The following is an 18,159-nucleotide window of genomic DNA, read 5'->3' on the forward strand; positions in this document are numbered from 1 at the left end:
TGGTGACCACAGACCACTTCTCAGTTCCTATGCTTCCTGGCTGATGTTTTGGTCACTTTTGAATGCTGGCGGTGCTTTCACTCTAGTGGTAGCATGAGACGGAGTCTACAACCCACACAAGTGGCTCAGGTAGTGCAGCTCATCCAGGATGGCACATCAATGCGAGCTGTGGCAAGAAGGTTTGCTCTGTCTGTCAGCGTAGTGTCCAGAGCATGGAGAGACTTTGCTTTTTAATGGTTGAATAATATGAGTAAACAAAAGAAGAAACCCGCACACTGCTCTTGATAGTATCACTGCTCTTTAATAAGCTTTACATTTCAGCCTCATGGCCTTCGTCAGAGCTTTAAGGGAAATATGTTTTATATCTTTGTATATAGGAGCTTGCATTTCACTGTGCCATTTACACCCGCTGTATTCTGTGCCTGTGATTAATAAACATTTGATTTATAGTAGACTAAGGTATTTTTATATATTTTTAAGCTTTTAATATTTCTACGTCATTATCCCTACACAAACACATTTATCTGATCCATTCATTCATTAAATCCTTAATTTCATTGAATTAAGAAAAACTGTTATGAGATTATTGTGGTCACAGGTCCCAAAGTGCAGTCATCATCATTGGACTGCCTTATTTTAGTCTAAACCTGACTGATGCATTGAGAACAAACATTTACAACAGTAATTATTTCTCATGAAACTGTATTCAGTGTTCGGAGAAGACTGTTTAAACCTCAACGAGTGTTTTCTCTTGTCCTACACCCTCCCCCCGCCTGGGAGCACCGTAGCAGAGGGGTCACCGGTTACTCTGGTGACGTGTAAGTAGCAATGATACCAGGAAGTGTGAACTAGGGAAGCAAAATAGTTTTGGTAAATTGATTATTTTCACTCGTTATCAAGGAATATAATTTATTCTGTAGTGAATAGGTGTATACTCTAGCTGTGTAACATATTACCAGCCGTCTAGTTAGCTACCATGGGACGACATGGGGGCGTTGGTTTAGCGGTTTTCGTACTCGTGCTGGTCTTTTGCGAAGCAAGAAGACACAAACTCGCCCTAAAGGTAAAACAACATCAATCTTGCTTTAACGTTACTTCAAATAATGTGTTCTCAGGTAGTGTGTACTTAAAGCCAATAATATGCGAGATTGGGATAGTGGTAGCAAAGTTCCAAAAATGTAACAGCCATAGCTAAGCTAGTTAGCTAACGTGTAGCACTTTTATAGCACCTACGTCAGGGGATTTCTGCAACTCTGTTCGCTAGCTACTACTAATCACGTAACTTAGCCAGCCAACTAAATAGCTTGTTAACCTTTCAATGTGTCTGTGATTTTTACACTTGACTGTCATATAAACGTTGCAGCTAAACAACTAGTAAATGGTTAGTTAGCTAGCTGATTAACGTTATATTTGCTGAGATGTTAACGCATTCAGATGGCTAGCTAGATACACTAGCTACAGCATCAGTGTTCTCGTGATGTTGTCATGGTGGGGCGGCAGGTAGTCTAGTGGTTAGAGCGTTGGACTACTCATGATCCATTTTTCACATTGATATTTGTCATACTTGGATAACAAATGCCACCTCTCCCTCCTCCTTTCTTCCCACTTCGGCCTCCCCCCTCCATCCCTCTTGCCCATCCCTCTTGCCCCCCCCCCCCCTCCCTCTTGCCCCCCCCCCCATCCCTCTTGCCCCCCCCCCCCATCCCTCTTGCCCCCCCCCCCCATCCCTCTTGCCCCCCCCCATCCCTCTTGCCCCCCCATCCCTCTTGCCCCATCCATCCCACTCTCTCCCCTCCATCTCCCTCTCTCCCTCCTCCTTTCTCCCCACGTCGGCCTCCCCCCCACTCCTTCCTCCAACCCGCCTCTCCCCCATCCCTCTTGCCACCCCCCATCCATCTTGCCCATCCCTCTTGCCCCCCATCCCTCTTGCCCCATCCTTCCCACTCTCTCCCCTCCATCTCTCTCTCCCCTCCATCTCTCTCTCCCCTCCATCTCTCTCTCCCCTCCATCTCTCTCTCACCCTCCACCTCTCTCTCTCACCCTCCACCTCTCTCTCTCCCCTCCACCTCTCTCTCTCTCCCCTCCATCTCTCTCTCCCTCCATCTCTCTCTCTCTCCCTCCACCTCTCCATCTCTCTCCCCCCCATCTCTCTCTCCCCTCCATCTCTCTCTCCCCTCCATCTCTCTCTCACCCTCCACCTCTCTCTCTCACCCTCCACCTCTCTCTCTCACCCTCCACCTCTCTCTCTCACCCTCCACCTCTCTCTCTCACCCTCCACCTCTCTCTCTCACCCTCCACCTCTCTCTCTCACCCTCCACCTCTCTCTCTCACCCTCCACCTCTCTCTCTCACCCTCCACCTCTCTCTCTCTCTCCCTCCACCTCTCCATCTCTCTCCCCTCCCTCCACCTCTCCATCTCTCTCCCCTCCCTCCATCTCTCTCCCTCCATCTCTCTCTCTCCCTCCATCTCTTTCAGAATGACACTAGATTTGTGGTTCATCTCAACACCTTTGGTTTCTTTGCCGACGGAACTCTGGACGTCAACGTTCTCTCCCTGAGACTGCCTGAGGACAACAGCAAGCACCCTGTAAGAACAACTGGCGAGTGTGCAGCTTGCTCTCTGGCTATATTGTCTCCACTTAGTGAATTGTATCATTGTTTTCTCTCTCTCCATATAGGTGGGATTCAGTCTCTCCAAGTCACGTGTTAATGGAGTGCTGTCCTACACAGTGAGTAGATCTCATCAAACCAAATCACTTTGGCAACTGTCCCGTTATCTGAAATGAATGCACTCTCTAGAACTCCCCGCCAGCCAATCAAAATGGGCTGTTCAACAACACCATGGTATAGGTATTACTGTCAGTAGATATGGAGGTGAGATATAGGCTACTATGTGAGACATTGGGTGTTTCTCAAAATGCAATCTAGCGTGCTCCGAGCACTGGAGGGTCAGAACATGAGTCCAAATCAAAGTGAAACGGAGCGCGAAGGGCACTTCTCAGGTGTGTACTCCGTTTGTTCCATATTTTTGTTCGTATTTTAACATATCAAAATATCACGCGTCAATGAACAGAAATATGAAAGAACTCAAGAAAAAAACTACCGTAAAAAAGTTTTTTTTAATGATTTGATCTGAAGCAAATGTTGCCTATATTCACATCTCATATGTTCCCTGAATACAATATTTTGTCTTGATACGTTTAATAAATACATGTGTTCATTTTGGCATGTTTACCGGCCCACGATACCCACTGTAGTGAGCGTAGATCGCAAGCCCATAGTAATTCAATAGTGCTAACATTATCTGGCTAGCTACTACTGTTAGCTAGCTAGCTACCCACAAAGAATCTACCTTGCTTAACATTAGTCTTACGTCATTTTTGCCTGTTAAACTATCTGTTTAACAACATTTATTACGATTCACATATAGCTAGCTGATAATTATGAAGTAAGACTTTTGCTTTGTGTATATCTTGTTTGGTCTCTATTGTTGCCATTGTCCTGGCTGGGAGAAGGTTCAGTGAACGGGGAGGTGAAGCGTGAGGTAATACACTAGGGGGAGGTGAGGTAATGCACTAGGGGGAGGTGAGGTAATGCACTAGGGGGAGGTGAGGTAATGCACTAGGGGGAGGTGAGGTAATGCACTAGGGGGAGGTGAGGTAATGCACTAGGGGGAGGGGAGGTAATGCACTAGGGGGAGGGGAGGTAATGCACTAGGGGGAGGGGAGGTAATGCACTAGGGGGAGGGGAGGTAATGTACTAGGGGGAGGTGAGGTAATGCACTAGGGGGAGGTGAGGTAATGTACCAGGGGGAGGGGAGGTAATGCACCAGGGGGAGGGGAGGTAATGCACTAGGGGGAGGGGAGGTAATACAGTAGGGGGGGGGGGTGAAGCGTGAGGTAATACACTACGGGGAGGTGCAGCGTGAGGTAATACTCTAGGGGGAGGTGAGGTAATACACTAGGGGAAGGTGAGGTAATACACTAGGGGGGAGGTGAGGTAATGCACTAGGGGGGAGGCGAGGTAATGCACTAGGGGGGAGGCGAGGTAATGCACTAGGGGGGAGGCGAGGTAATGCACTAGGGGGGAGGCGAGGTAATGCACTAGGGGGGAGGCGAGGTAATGCACTAGGGGGGAGGCGAGGTAATGCACTAGGGGGGAGGCGAGGTAATGCACTGGGGGGAGGCGAGGTAATGCACTAGGGGGAGGTGCAGCGTGAGGTAATGCACTAGGGGGAGGTGCAGCGTGAGGTATTGCACTAGGGGGAGGTGCAGCGTGAGGTAATACACTAGGGGGAGGTGAGGTATTACACTAGGGGGAGGTGCAGCGTGAGGTATTACACTAGGGGGAGGTGCAGCGTGAGGTAATACACTAGGGGGAGGTGAGGTAATACACTAGGGGGAGGTGAGGTAATACACTAGGGGGAGGTGAGGTAATGCACTAGGGGGAGGTGCAGCGTGAGGTATTACACTAGGGGGAGGTGCAGCGTGAGGTAATACACTAGGGGGAGTGCTGCTGAAATGTACTTGTTTTTTTGTGTTCTCCACACTCTCGTCCTCACATTCTCAACCTCGGAGAAAGCACTTGGAGCGTGAGTGTGGAGCACGGTAGTGTGCATATTGAGAAACTCACATTTATGTTATACTATCAGTAGATATACTAGATAATACATTGTTTTAGTACCGTTTCATATGATACTAACCACATTGTTTCTGCCATACGATCTAAAGAAGCCGCTGGGTCCTGTTATAAAATGATTAGAAAGTTGTGTTTTATACATTTGGTGAAATGTTTTAAGCAACAGCAACTAGTCTGTTATATGCACCGGTCCAACAATGTCCACTTCACTTTCATGCGCATATCGCGTGTGGCAGCTGTAATCCGCCGGTCTCATCCCCTACCAGACCTCACTCACCTGCTTCTCTCCGTCAGCTCTCCCTGCTCATCTATTCCTCCATCAGTTTGGAGCCATGATGGCGATGCAGACCCTGATCAGTCTGCTGCTCTTACACTTGTACATTCGATACATTGGAGCAGAGTGAGCGAAGTTGGTTATCATTTAATCCCTGGTATAACCAAGAGCACACAGGCCACGCCAGTCTGATGAGTTTGATATAATTTCCTAAACCATGTCGCGGGGCGCTTTAAACTTTTCCCCGGGTCGCTTATTATTGTTTTGATAACAAATCATGTTGTTCAGTCATGTTACCTAGCAACCTGATTGGTCTAGGCAAATCTGATTGGCACAGGAAGAAAGGAAAAGGGTCTGCTGTTCTTGAGATGTGCTTCAAAGGTAGGATTCATTATATTATTAATGTAATGTTTCTAAAAGGTTGTGGTAAGGTTGTCATGTTTGTTCTCCAGGCGGAGGAAACACAGGTGTGTCCGCTCAGCAAACAAAGCAGTGTTGAGCCCCTCTTCTTATTCCTCATTGACACCAACAACCTCAGGTAGGGTTTTCTGTCTGTGTGGGTGAGATCAAATCAGCTGTGTTTATGTGCCCAGTGAAAACATGTGTATGTGTCAAACACTAACTGTCCTCCTGTCTTCTGTAGAGTCAATGTGAGGTCTTACGGAGACCAGGACAGCGTCTTGACCCAGCTGAAGACAGACAAGACACTCACTAAAGACTCAGGTCAGCACTATATACCTCCCGTCAATACAACACAATGCGATAGCAGGGGAGGGGGGGGGGGTGCCACGGTGCAGAAAACTGTCGTTTTATAGCTAATCTCATGGCTATTTTCCACATTTTGCCTTGAGGCTGAGCCATGAGGCTGAGAGCTCAGAGATTCTTGAAAGATGGGACAATCTCAACTGTTTTCCCCACAAATATTTGTCTTAATAATAAATATATATATACACTGAGTGTACAGAACATGATGACCTTTACAGACCATGAGTGGTCTTGCTGCTCTACATGTACTGAGGTCATTAAAAACAGGGTCCTTATGGTATAGCTGCCCCTGCGCATTCCTGATTCATTTAAGATTTTAGACTAATCTGACGGAGTTGACTATATCTCTGGACAAATCTTTTAGGAATCAGTTTTGAGAGAAATATTCTTTAGGGCTATTGCAAGAAACTACATATAATATTTTGTCAGTTAATATTCATTATTGCCAGTTTTTAGAATTTTTATTGGGAGCGTTTGAAATTGGGATCCTTTGCACCAAAAAAGAGAATTTCCAGGAATAGAACCGAAATGGAAATGAATAATATAGAAAGTAATAGGAACATTCCCAAAGCAAATGTTTTCCCTTATACAATTTCACACATGTTCAGTTTGTCTCAACTTTCAAGAATCCATGAGCTAATTTCATGCTGTTCTACACATTTTGCCGTGAGGCTGTAGCTACTGTTTCTTATCAAGAATAATGATTGAAGGAAAGACTTATGTGGTCGTATGCTGTCTGGGGGCCTGAACTCCAGGGGCCCAACACAAAAACACTGCAGAGTAGTGTTGTCTTTATATAACCTGTTGTCTTTATATAACCTGTTGTCTTTATATGTAACCTGACTACAGAGTAGTGTTGTTTTTATATAACCTGTTGTTTTTATATATAACCTGACTACAGAGTATCAAGGTTAGAGTTTATTCACCATCATTATCATCATCATTATGTGCTGTCTTCTGATTGGCTGTGTGTTCAGGTTCCAGGAGAAGAAGAGCGGCTGTCAATGACTCTGCGAACTGGAAAGAGACAGTACAGAAGAGTAATGTGGAGGAAGAGAAGAAAGAGGGAACGAAGGAGGAAGAGGAGAAAGATGCAGGGTTGAAAGAGGAGGGGACGAAGGAGGAAGAGAAGAAAGAGGGGACGAAGGAGGAAGAGAAGAAAGAGGGGACGAAGGAGGAAGAGAAGAAAGAGGGGACGAAGGAGGAAGAGAAGAAAGAGGGGACGACGGAGGAAGAGAAGCCAGAACCCAAGGAGGAAAAAGTAAAGCTGGAGTTGGACAAAATGGAGACTAAAAAACCTACCAAGCAGGTGTGTGTGTGTCTCTGTGTGTGTGTGTCTCTGTGTGTGTGTGTGTCTCTGTGTGTGTGTGTGTCTCTGTGTGTGTGTGTGTCTCTGTGTGTGTGTGTGTCTCTGTGTGTGTGTGTGTGTGTGTGTGTGTGTGTGTGTGTGTGTGTGTGTGTGTGTGTGTGTGTGTGTGTGTGTGTGTGTGTGTGTGTGTGTAACTTCTGGACTGTATGTTTCTCCAGGTGGGGCGGATCAACGGGCTGACTCTGGATGTGCAGAAAATCAATGGCTCCTACAGCTTCAGCGTGAGTCCACTAACCTTTACACAACCTTTACACAACCTTCAAACGTCTTCCCCAGAACCTTAAAACAACCTTTTTACAGACACTGTCAAATAATTCTCCAACTTTTCTACAGCTTTTAGTCTTCCACACATTGTTCAACCTTCACACTGCTGGGTGTTTTATTTGAGTGACAGCTGACCGTGGCCCCTCCCTCTCCACAGTTCCACATGGTGATTGGCCAGTTGGATGAGGGCCTGTACAACCTGGACTTCCACTACTGTGATAACATTCTGCCAGGCACCAACCACCCCTACACTCTCAACGTGAGTGGTGTTCTGTATTACCTTGTTAGTGTTTTCACTTCTTAGTGTTTTCTAAATGAGTGTGTGTGTGTGTGTGTGTGTGTGTGTGTGTGTGTGTGTGTGTCCAGGTGGAGGTGACGGAGAAGAACCCAGGAGGTTACCTGTCAGCAGCAGAGATCCCTCTCCCTCGTCTCTACATCTTCATGGCTGGAGTCTTCTTCATTATAGCCATGGTCTGGGTTTACACACTGCTGAAGCACAGGTACACACACACACACACACACAGGTACACACACACACAGGTACACACACACACAGGTACACACACACACAGGTACACACACACACAGGTACACACACACACAGGTACACACACACACAGGTACACACACACACAGGTACACACACACACAGGTACACACACACACAGGTACACACACACACAGGTACACACACACACAGGTACACACACACACAGGTACACACACACACACACACACACACAGGTACACACACACACAGGTACACACACACACACACACACACAGGTACACACACACAGGTACACACACACAGGTACACACACACAGGTACACACACACAGGTACACACACACAGGTACACACACACACACACACACACACACACACACACACACACAGGTACACGTACACACGGCGGCATGCTACGACACCGACATGCATTTCTTTGTCCTTGTCAGAGAGGCTACTGTGTATGCTGAACGGGGGCGGCAGGTAGCTTCAAGGTTAGAGGGTTTTGGACACTTACCGAAAGGTTGCTTGTTTGAATCCCGCAACCGACAACGTTAAAAATCTGCCTCTGTGCCGTTGAGCAAGGCACTTAACCCCATTTGCTCTAGGGGTGCTGGACAATGGTCTCCCTGGCCGTGACCCCAGTCCCTGCGGGTGTGTCTGGGGGGGGGGGGGGTCGGGATATGAACAAACACATTGCCATTACACTCTTGTACAAGAAACAAGTAACTGATAAATACAACCACCCCCCAAACTGTTATGATGCATTATTACATATAGGTGTACAGGAGAAACACTTATGATGCATTATTACATATAGGTGTACAGGAGAAACACTTATGATGCATTATTACATATAGGTGTACAGGAGAAACACTTATGATGCATTATTACATATAGGTGTACAGGAGAAACACTTATGATGCATTATTACATATAGGTGTACAGGAGAAACACTTATGATGCATTATTACATATAGGTGTACAGGAGAAACACTTATGATGCATTATTACATATAGGTGTACAGGAGAAACACTTATGATGCATTATTACATATAGGTGTACAGGAGAAACACTTATGATGCATTATTACATATAGGTGTACAGGAGAAACACTGTTATGATGCATTATTACATATAGGTGTACAGGAGAAACACTGTTATGATGCATTATTACATATAGGTGTACAGGAGAAACACTGTTATGATGCATTATTACATATAGGTGTACAGGAGAAACAAACACTTGTGAAGCATTATTACATATAGGTGTACAGGAGAAGGCTAATTCGTTAATCTTCGGTCAGAGTATATATATATATTTTTTTATTATGATCAGTATTATATTGTTAAATTATAGGAGTAATTTTGGTTACTAAAACATTCTTCCTCGCCTCAAGTTCAACTGTCAGTCTTGAGCGCTGCTGCACACTGCCTTCGTATCGTAGGCCTCCCACACTGCCTTCGTATCGTAGGCCTCCCACACTGCCCTCATATCGTAGGCCTCCCACACTGCCTTCGTATCGTAGGCCTCCCACACTGCCTTCGTATCGTAGGCCTCCCACACTGCCTTCGTATCGTAGGCCTCCCACACTGCCTTCGTATCGTAGGCCTCCCACACTGCCTTCGTATCGTAGGCCTCCCACACTGCCTTGGTATCGTAGGCCTCCCGCGCTGCCTTGGTATCGTAGGCCTCCCGCGCTGCCTTAGTATCGTAGGCCTCCCGCGCTGCCTTGGTATCGTAGGCCTCCCGCGCTGCCTTGGTATCGTAGGCCTCCCGCGCTGCCTTGGTATCGTAGGCCTCCCGCGCTGCCTTGGTATCGTAATCCTCCCGCGCTGCCTTGGTATCGTAGGCCTCCCGCGCTGCCTTGGTATCGTAGGCCTCCCGCGCTGCCTTGGTATCGTAGGCCTCCCGCGCTGCCTTGGTATCGTAGGCCTCCCGCGCTGCCTTCGTATCGTAGGCCTCCCGCGCTGCCTTCGTATCGTAGGCCTCCAGTATAGGAGGCTAGTAGCCACAACAAACCTTTTTCAAAAGTTGTAAACTTTTTAGGGTAATATCAAAAGTCAAGCCATTGTTTTATATGGAAAATACATAGGAACTCACACAGTAAACAGTTTATAACCCTTCTCCTCTGCTATTCTCTCCTTTCTCTCTTCTCTGCTATTCTCTCATTTCTCTCGTTCTCTCTTCTCCTCTGCTATTCTCTCCTTTCTCTCTTCTCTGCTATTCTCTCATTTCTCTCGTTCTCTCTTCTCTGCTATTCTCTCCTTTCTCTCTTCTCTGCTATTCTCTCATTTCTCTCGTTCTCTCTTCTCCTCTGCTATTCTCTCCTTTCCTCTTCTCCTCTACTATTCTCTCTTGTTCTCTCTTCTCCTCTGCTATTCTCTCTTGTTCTCTCTTCTCTGCTATTCTCTCTTGTTCTCTCTTCTCCTCTGCTATTCTCTCTTGTTCTCTCTTCTCCTCTGATATTCTCTCTTGTTCTCTCTTCTCCTCTGCTATTCTCTCTTGTTCTCTCTTGTTCTCTTCCTCTCTCCCTCTTCTCCTCTCTTCCTCCCTCTTCTCCTCTCCTGTAGGTACAGTGTGTTTAAGATCCACTGGCTGATGGCAGCTCTGGCCTTCACCAAGTCCATCTCCCTGGTCTTCCATAGCGTGAGTACAGCAGACACACATGTAGACACACACACAGAGCAACCCACACACACGGACCTCCACATACATCCTCCACCTCACCGACACCACTAAATTACAATTGACTGTGATGTACAATGGAATATCCTCTAAAATGTTCCTCTCCTCTCTCAGATCAACTACCACTTCATCAACACGGAGGGACACCCCATAGAAGGATGGGCTGTCATGTACTACATTACCCACCTGTCAGTCTGACTTCTATTTCAGTCTGGGTGATAGTTCTGTTGGGGGGGGGTGATTCATGTACTACATTACCCACCTGTCAGTCTGACTTCTATTTCAGTCTGGGTGATAGTTCTGTTGGGTGTGTGGGGGGGGGGAGAAGAGTTTTGATACGTGTGCCTGTTACGTTTTGATATGCGTGCCTGTTACGTTTTGATACGTGTGCCTGTTACGTTTTGATACGTGTGCCTGTTACGTTTTGATACGTGTGCCTGTTACGTTTTGATACGTGTGCCTGTTACGTTTTGATACGTGTGCCTGTTACGTTTTGATACGTGTGCCTGTTACGTTTTGATACGTGTGCCTGTTACGTTTTGATACGTGTGCCTGTTACGTTTTGATACGTGTGCCTGTTACGTTTTGATACGTGTGCCTGTTACGTTTTGATACGTGTGCCTGTTACGTTTTGATACGTGTGCCTGTTACGTTTTGATACGTGTGCCTGTTACGTTTTGATACGTGTGCCTGTTACGTTTTGATACGTGTGCCTGTTACGTTTTGATACGTGTGCCTGTTACGTTTTGATACGTGTGCCTGTTACGTTTTGATACGTGTGCCTGTTACGTTTTGATACGTGTGCCTGTTACGTTTTGATACGTGTGCCTGTTACGTTTTGATACGCGTGCCTGTTACGTTTTGATACGCGTGCCTGTTACGTTTTGATACGCGTGCCTGTTACGTTTTGATACGCGTGTCTGTTACGTTTTGATACGCGTGTCTGTTACGTTTTGATACGCGCTCCTGTTACGTTTTGGTACGCGCGCCTGTTACGTCTTGGTACGCGCGCCTGTTACGTCTTGGTACGCGCGCCTGTTACGTTTTGGTACGCGCGCCTGTTACGTTTTGGTACGCGCGCCTGTTACGTTTTGGTACGCGCGCCTGTTACGTTTTGATACGCTCGCCTGTTACGTTTTGATACGCTCGCCTGTTACGTTTTGATACGCGCGCCTGTTACGTTTTGATGCGCGCGCCTGTTACGTTTTGGTACGCGCGCCTGTTACGTTTTGGTACGCGCGCCTGTTACGTTTTGATACGCGCGCCTGTTACGTTTTGGTACGCGCGCCTGTTACGTCTTGGTACGCGCGCCTGTTACGTTTTGGTACGCGCGCCTGTTACGTTTTGATACGCGCGCCTGTTACGTTTTGATACGCGCGCCTGTTACGTTTTGATACGCGCGCCTGTTACGTTTTGATACGCGCGCCTGTTACGTTTTGATACGCTCGCCTGTTACGTTTTGATACGCTCGCCTGTTACGTTTTGATGCGCTCGCCTGTTACGTTTTGATGCGCGCGCCTGTTACGTTTTGATGCGCGCGCCTGTTACGTTTTGATGCGCGCGCCTGGTACGTTTTGATACGCGCGTCTGGTACGTTTTGGTACGCGCGTCTGGTACGTTTTGGTACGCGCGCCTGTTACGTTTTGGTACGCGTGTGCCTGTTACGTTTTGGTACGCGTGTGCCTGTTACGTTTTGATACGCTCGCCTGTTACGTTTTGATACGCTCGCCTGTTACGTTTTGATACGTGCGTCTGTTACGTTTTGATACGTGCGTCTGTTACGGTTTGATACGCGCGCCTGTTACGTTTTGATACGCGCGTCTGTTACGTTTTGATACGCGCGCCTGTTACGGTTTGATACGTGCGCCTGTTACGTTTTGATACGTGCGCCTGTTACGTTTTAATAACGTGTTGTGTGCAGGTTGAAGGGGGCTCTGCTGTTCATCACTCTGGCGTTGATTGGTACTGGCTGGGCCTTCGTTAAATACATCCTGTCAGACAAGGAGAAGAAGATCTTCATGATCGTCATCCCTCTACAGGTACACCTGGGGGGGGGGGGTGTGGAAGTGACAGTCGACTCGTTAACCAATGATCTGACAGAGACAGATTTAGTGATGTATTCTTCATCTCTGGCAAACTTCCACCAGTTTGACACTCTCTCTCTCTCTCTTCCCCCCCACCCCCTCTCTCTCTCTCTTCCCCCCCACCCCCTCTCTCTCTCTCTTCCCCCCCACCCCCTCTCTATCTCTCTCTCTCTTCCCCCCCCCCCCCCCCCCCCCCCTCTCTCTCTCTCTCTCTCTCTTCCCCCCCACCCCCTCTCCCAGGTTCTGGCCAACGTAGCCTACATCATAATAGAGTCTACAGAGGAGGGCTCTAGTGAGTACGCCCTGTGGAAGGAGGTTCTGTTCCTGGTTGACCTCATCTGCTGTGGAGCCATCCTCTTTCCTGTTATATGGTCAGTATACTGTTAGGTGTTGTTCCTGGTTGACCTCATCCTCTTCCCTGTTATATGGTCAGTATACTGTTAGGTGTTGTTCCTGGTTGACCTCATCCTTTTCCCTGTTATATGGTCAGTATACTGTTAGGAGGATTGTTCCTGGTTGACCTCATCCTCTTCCCTGTTGTATGGTCAGTATACTGTTAGGAGGTGTTGTTCCTGGTTGACCTCATCCTCTTCCCTGTTATATGGTCAGTATACTGTTAGGAGTTGTTCCTGGTTGACCTCATCTGCTGTGGACCTCATCCTCTTCCCTGTTATATGGTCAGTATACTGTTAGGAGGTGTTGTTCCTGGTTAACCTCATCCTCTTCCCTGTAATATGGTCAGTATACTGTTAGGAGGATTGTTCCTGGTTGACCTCATCCTCTTCCCTGTTGTATGGTCAGTATACTGTTAGGAGGTGTTGTTCCTGGTTGACCTCATCCTCTTCCCTGTTATATGGTCAGTATACTGTTAGGAGGTGTTGTTCCTGGTTAACCTCATCCTCTTCCCTGTAATATGGTCAGTATACTGTTAGGAGGATTGTTCCTGGTTGACCTCATCCTCTTCCCTGTTATATGGTCAGTATACTGTTAGGAGGATTGTTCCTGGTTGACCTCATCCTCTTCCCTGTTATATGGTCAGTATACTGTTTGGAGGATTGTTCCTGGTTGACCTCATCCTCTTCCCTGTTGTATGGTCAGTATACTGTTAGGAGGAGGTGTTGTTCCTGGGTGACCTCATCCTCTTCCCTGTTATATGGTCAGTATACTGTTTGGAGGATTGTTCCTGGTTGACCTCATCCTCTTCCCTGTTATATGGTCAGTATACTGTTTGGAGGATTGTTCCTGGTTGACCTCATCCTCTTCCCTGTTATATGGTCAGTATACTGTTAGGAGGAGGTGTTGTTCCTGGTTGACCTCATCCTCTTCCCTGTTATATGGTCAGTATACTGTTAGGAGGATTGTTCCTGGTTGACCTCATCCTCTTCTCTGTTCTCACATGGAGGGCTGTGTGGCCCCTCAAAGAAATGCCACCCCACACCACGACTGACCCACCGCCAAACCGGTCATGCTGGAGGATGTTGCAGGCAGCAGAACGTTCTCCACTGCGTCTCCAGACTCTGCCACGTCTGTCACGTGCTCAGTGTGAACCTGCTTTCATCTGTGAAGAGCACAGGGCGCCAGTGGCGAATTTTCCAATCTTGGTGTTCTCTGGCAAATGCCAAACGTCCTGCACGGTATGCGCTGTAAGCACAACCCCCACCTGTGGACGTCGGGCCCTCATACCACCCTCATGGAGTCTGTTTCTGACCTTTTGAGCAGACACATGCACATTTGTGGCCTGCTGGAGGTCATTTTGCAGGGCTCTGGCAGTGCTCCTCCTGCTACTCCTTGCACAAAGGCGGAGGTAGCGGTCCTGCTGCTGGGTTGTTGCCCTCCTACGGCCTCCTCCACGTCTCCTGATGTACTGGCCTGTCTCCTGGTACCGCCTCCATGCTCTGGACACTACGCTGACAGACACAGCAAACCTTATTGCCACAGCTCGCATTGATGTGCCATCCTGGATGAGTTGCACTACCTGAGCCACTTGTGTGGGTTGTAGACTCCGTCTCATGCTACCACTAGAGTGAAAGCACCGCCAGCATTCAAAAGTGACCAAAACATCAGCCAGGAAGCATAGGAACTGAGAAGTGGTCTGTGGTCAACACCTGCAGAACCACTCCTTTATTGGGGGTGTCTTGCTAATTGCCTATAATTTCCACCTGTTGTCTATTCCATTTGCACAACAGCATGTGAAATGTATTGTCAATCAGTGTTGCTTCCTAAGTGGACAGTTTGATTTCACAGAAGTGTGATTGACTTGGAGTTACATTGTGATGTTTAAGTGTTCACTTTATTTTTTTGAGCAGTGTATATATATATATATATATAAGCTGGAGGAGAATATTACTGTTGGGTTTGAGAAGGGGGCTCCTCCCTGATGGGCCGTCAGAGGAGAATATTACTGTTGGGTTTGAGAAGGGGGCTCCTCCCTGACGGGCCGTCAGAGGAGAATATTACTGTTGGGTTTGAGAAGGGGACTCCTTCCTCCCTGACGGGTCATCAGAGGAGAATATTACTGTTGGGTTTGAGAAGGGGGCTCCTCCCTGACGGGTCATCAGAGGAGAATATTACTGTTGGGTTTGAGAAGGGGGCTCCTCCCTGACGGGTCATCAGAGGAGAATATTACTGTTGGGTTTGAGAAGGGGGCTCCTCCCTGACGGGCCGTCAGAGGAGAATATTACTGTTGGGTTTGAGAAGGGGGCTCCTCCCTGACGGGCCGTCAGAGGAGAATATTACTGTTGGGTTTGAGAAGGGGGCTCCTCCCTGACGGGCCGTCAGAGGATAATGTGTGTGTGTGTTTGCAGGTCTATTCGTCACCTACAAGAGGCTTCCAGCACTGATGGAAAAGGTGAGTCATCTATAGGGAGGGATACATTTCATGGACAGTTAGCAGTGGTTAATAACTATAGCTTAGTAAAATGTAGTTTGAACCTTGTAGTTGGTGCTGGTGCTCTCCCAGTTGTTGTCTGTAATAATACTGTCTGTCTCTTTGTTTCCCTCAGCTGCCATGAACCTGGAGAAACTCAAACTATTCAGACATTACTACGTCATGGTGAGGAGACGTCTGTCTCTTCCTCGCAGATATTTTGAATTCTACCTTATTTTCTGTGAAAGTTCTGAAAGATGTCATGATGGGTAATCTCTCTCTCCCTCCTCCCTCCCTCTCTCCGTCCTCCATCTCTCCATTTGTAGATAGTGTGTTATATCTACTTCACGAGGATCATAGCCATCCTGCTGAAGGTGACGGTGCCTTTCCAGTGGCAGTGGTGTTACGAGGTGAGACACCGTCACCGTCCACTTCTGATGATGTCACACTGGGAAACTCTGAGCCATTTCTTCTTTGTTTTTAGAGATGGTCTGAATGTTTTATTTTCCCTCTCTACCCCTCCCTCCTGTAGTTCCTAGTGGAGGTGTCTACTCTGGTCTTCTTCGTGTTGACGGGGTATAAGTTCCGCCCGGCTTCCAACAACCCCTACCTCCAGCTGCCCCTGGATGAGGAGGACGTGGAGATGGATGAAGTGTAAGAGACGGATGTTGTTGTGTGAGGTAGCACCTGGGATGAGTTCAGTATTAAACTAACCCCTCTCTCTCCCCTCTCTCCTCTCTGCAGGTTGACGGAGTCCGGGATGTTGGAGGGCATCTCTAAAGTTAAGAAGACATCTAATGGTCGCGAGCGCCAGAAAGAGTCTACCTTGTGAGAGCGTGTGTGTTTGTGAAGAGGGGGGTGTTCTAAACACCCATAACCCCTCAGCGTTGGAGAGAAACGGGGACTGAAATGGACCAAGACACACCCTTTACCCCCCCCCCAAAAACAACACTCCTCCTTCCTCCTCGATCTGAAACTGGGTGGCTGTTACTAAAGCAACCATCGCCTCGCTATGCAACAAGACAAACGACGACAGACTTTAGTTGTCGTTGGACCTTCTCGCTCTCGTTTATCTGGAGACTTTCTGGAGGCTCTGCACCCCTGCCTGGTGTCTTAATGGTTCATTCCAGGGAGAGAACTCTTCCACCCCCCCTCATCGATGGATGAATAGAACGGTCTGGTCTGGGGTAGAATGGACCTCTAATGACCTCTCTCTCTCACACTCCCTTTCCCTCTCTCTCCTTTTCTTCTCTCTGGAGAACGGAGGAAGCGAGACTCCAAAGATGATCATTTTCCAGATGTGTGATTGGTATATTTTATATCCAGAGTATCTTGTTCTGTTTTAATGTGACCCAACTGGCCCCCTGTTCCTGATGTAGTGCACTACACAGGGTGTGGTTTGGAACCCTGTTCCTGATGTAGTGCACTACACAGGGTGTGGTTTGGAACCCTGTTCCTGATGTAGTGCACTACACAGGGTGTGGTTTGGAACCCTGTTCCTGATGTAGTGCACTACACAGGGTGTGGTTTGGAACCCTGTTCCTGATGTAGTGCACTACACAGGGTGTGTTTTGGAACGCTGTTCCTGATGTAGTGCACTACACAGGGTGTGGTTTGGAACGCTGTTCCTGATGTAGTGCACTACACAGGGTGTGGTTTGGAACCCTGTTCCTGATGTAGTGCACTACACAGGGTGTGGTTTGGAACCCTGTTCCTGATGTAGTGCACTACACAGGGTGTGGTTTGGAACCCTGTTCCTGATGTAGTGCACTACACAGGGTGTGGTCAGGAACCCTGTTCCTGATGTAGTGCACTACACAGGGTGTGGTACTTCTGTTGGACTACGTTGGCTGTATGTGTGTTTTGGCTGCTTGATGTGTGTTTTGGCTGCTTGATGTGTGTTTTGGCTGCTTGATGTGTGTTTTGGCTGCTTGATGTGTGTTTTGGCTGTGTGTTTCTTCCATTTGGAGATGCAGTTTGAGACACCAGTCTGTCTGTATCTGTCTGTCCGTAGAACAGGGGTTATCCAACCTTCCTCTGTAGGAGCTGGTATGGGTGCAGGCTTTTGCTCCGGCCCTGCAGTAAAACACCTGGTTGAACTAATCACTTTTTATAGTTGATTAATTATAGTCAAGTCAAATTCTAGTTATCAATAAAGAACAGCTGATTCAACTGATCAATTAGTCATAGTCATCAATAAAGACTTTATTAGTGGAATCTGATGTGTTGCCCCACCTGGTTCTGACATGGTTCTGACTGTCCCACCCCTGGACCAGAGAACAGAGACATCCACCAGGGTCTGACTGTCCCACCCCTGGACCAGAGAACAGAGACATCCACAGTGTCCCTGACAGGGTCTGACTGTCCCACCCCTGGACCAGAGAACAGAGACATCCACCTGGGTCTGACTGTCCCACCCCTGGACCAGAGAACAGAGACATCCACAGTGTCCCTGACAGGGTCTGACTGTCCCATCCCTGGACCAGAGAACAGAGACATCCCCACTGATAGACAGTCCCACCCCCAGTGAAAGCAGCCTCTATATGGGGGAAGTTATCAGAGTCCTGGTCAGGGTAATGACAGTCCCACCCCCAGTGAAAGCAGCCTCTATATGGGGGAAGTTATCAGAGTCCTGGTCAGGGTAGGGACAGTCCCACCCCCAGTGAAAGCAGCCTCTATGGGGGAAGTTATCAGAGTCCT

The 18,159-nt window shown here is 47.8% G+C and overlaps 1 protein-coding gene across 3 annotated transcripts; it reads left to right on the forward strand.

Annotated features, from left to right (window-relative positions):
- The first annotated feature begins 783 nt into the window (after nt 1-783).
- LOC129839641 (protein GPR108-like) lies at nt 784-17,635 on the forward strand. 3 transcript variants are annotated; one of them, XM_055907176.1, is made up of 19 exons: nt 784-1,063; nt 2,476-2,586; nt 2,678-2,728; nt 5,364-5,449; nt 5,555-5,634; nt 6,654-6,682; nt 6,740-6,985; nt 7,204-7,266; nt 7,467-7,568; nt 7,676-7,809; nt 10,395-10,470; nt 10,624-10,697; nt 12,431-12,548; nt 12,834-12,964; nt 15,398-15,441; nt 15,596-15,645; nt 15,786-15,869; nt 15,992-16,113; nt 16,204-17,635. In XM_055907176.1, the coding sequence occupies exons 1-19, from the start codon at nt 977-979 to the stop codon at nt 16,289-16,291; spliced, it is 1,776 nt and encodes a 591-aa protein (XP_055763151.1). In that variant the 5' UTR covers nt 784-976; the 3' UTR covers nt 16,292-17,635. The 3 variants fall into 3 exon arrangements, with proteins under 3 accessions (XP_055763151.1, XP_055763149.1, XP_055763150.1); XM_055907174.1 differs by having other exon boundaries at nt 6,654-6,985; XM_055907175.1 differs by having other exon boundaries at nt 6,654-6,937.
- The last annotated feature ends 524 nt before the right edge of the window (nt 17,636-18,159 follow it).

Source organism: Salvelinus fontinalis, chromosome 40 (assembly GCF_029448725.1).
Source record: "Salvelinus fontinalis isolate EN_2023a chromosome 40, ASM2944872v1, whole genome shotgun sequence".
Lineage (NCBI taxonomy): Eukaryota > Metazoa > Chordata > Actinopteri > Salmoniformes > Salmonidae > Salvelinus > Salvelinus fontinalis.

Coding starts and splice junctions, on each gene's coding strand:
- LOC129839641 (XM_055907174.1), top strand. CDS start 977: ATGGGACGACATGGGGGCGTTGGTTTAGCGGTTTTCGTACTCGTGCTG. Junction 2,587..2,677: donor AGGACAACAGCAAGCACCCT/GTAAGAACAACT, acceptor CTCTCCATATAG/GTGGGATTCAGTCTCTCCAA. Junction 12,549..12,833: donor TGATCGTCATCCCTCTACAG/GTACACCTGGGG, acceptor CCCCTCTCCCAG/GTTCTGGCCAACGTAGCCTA.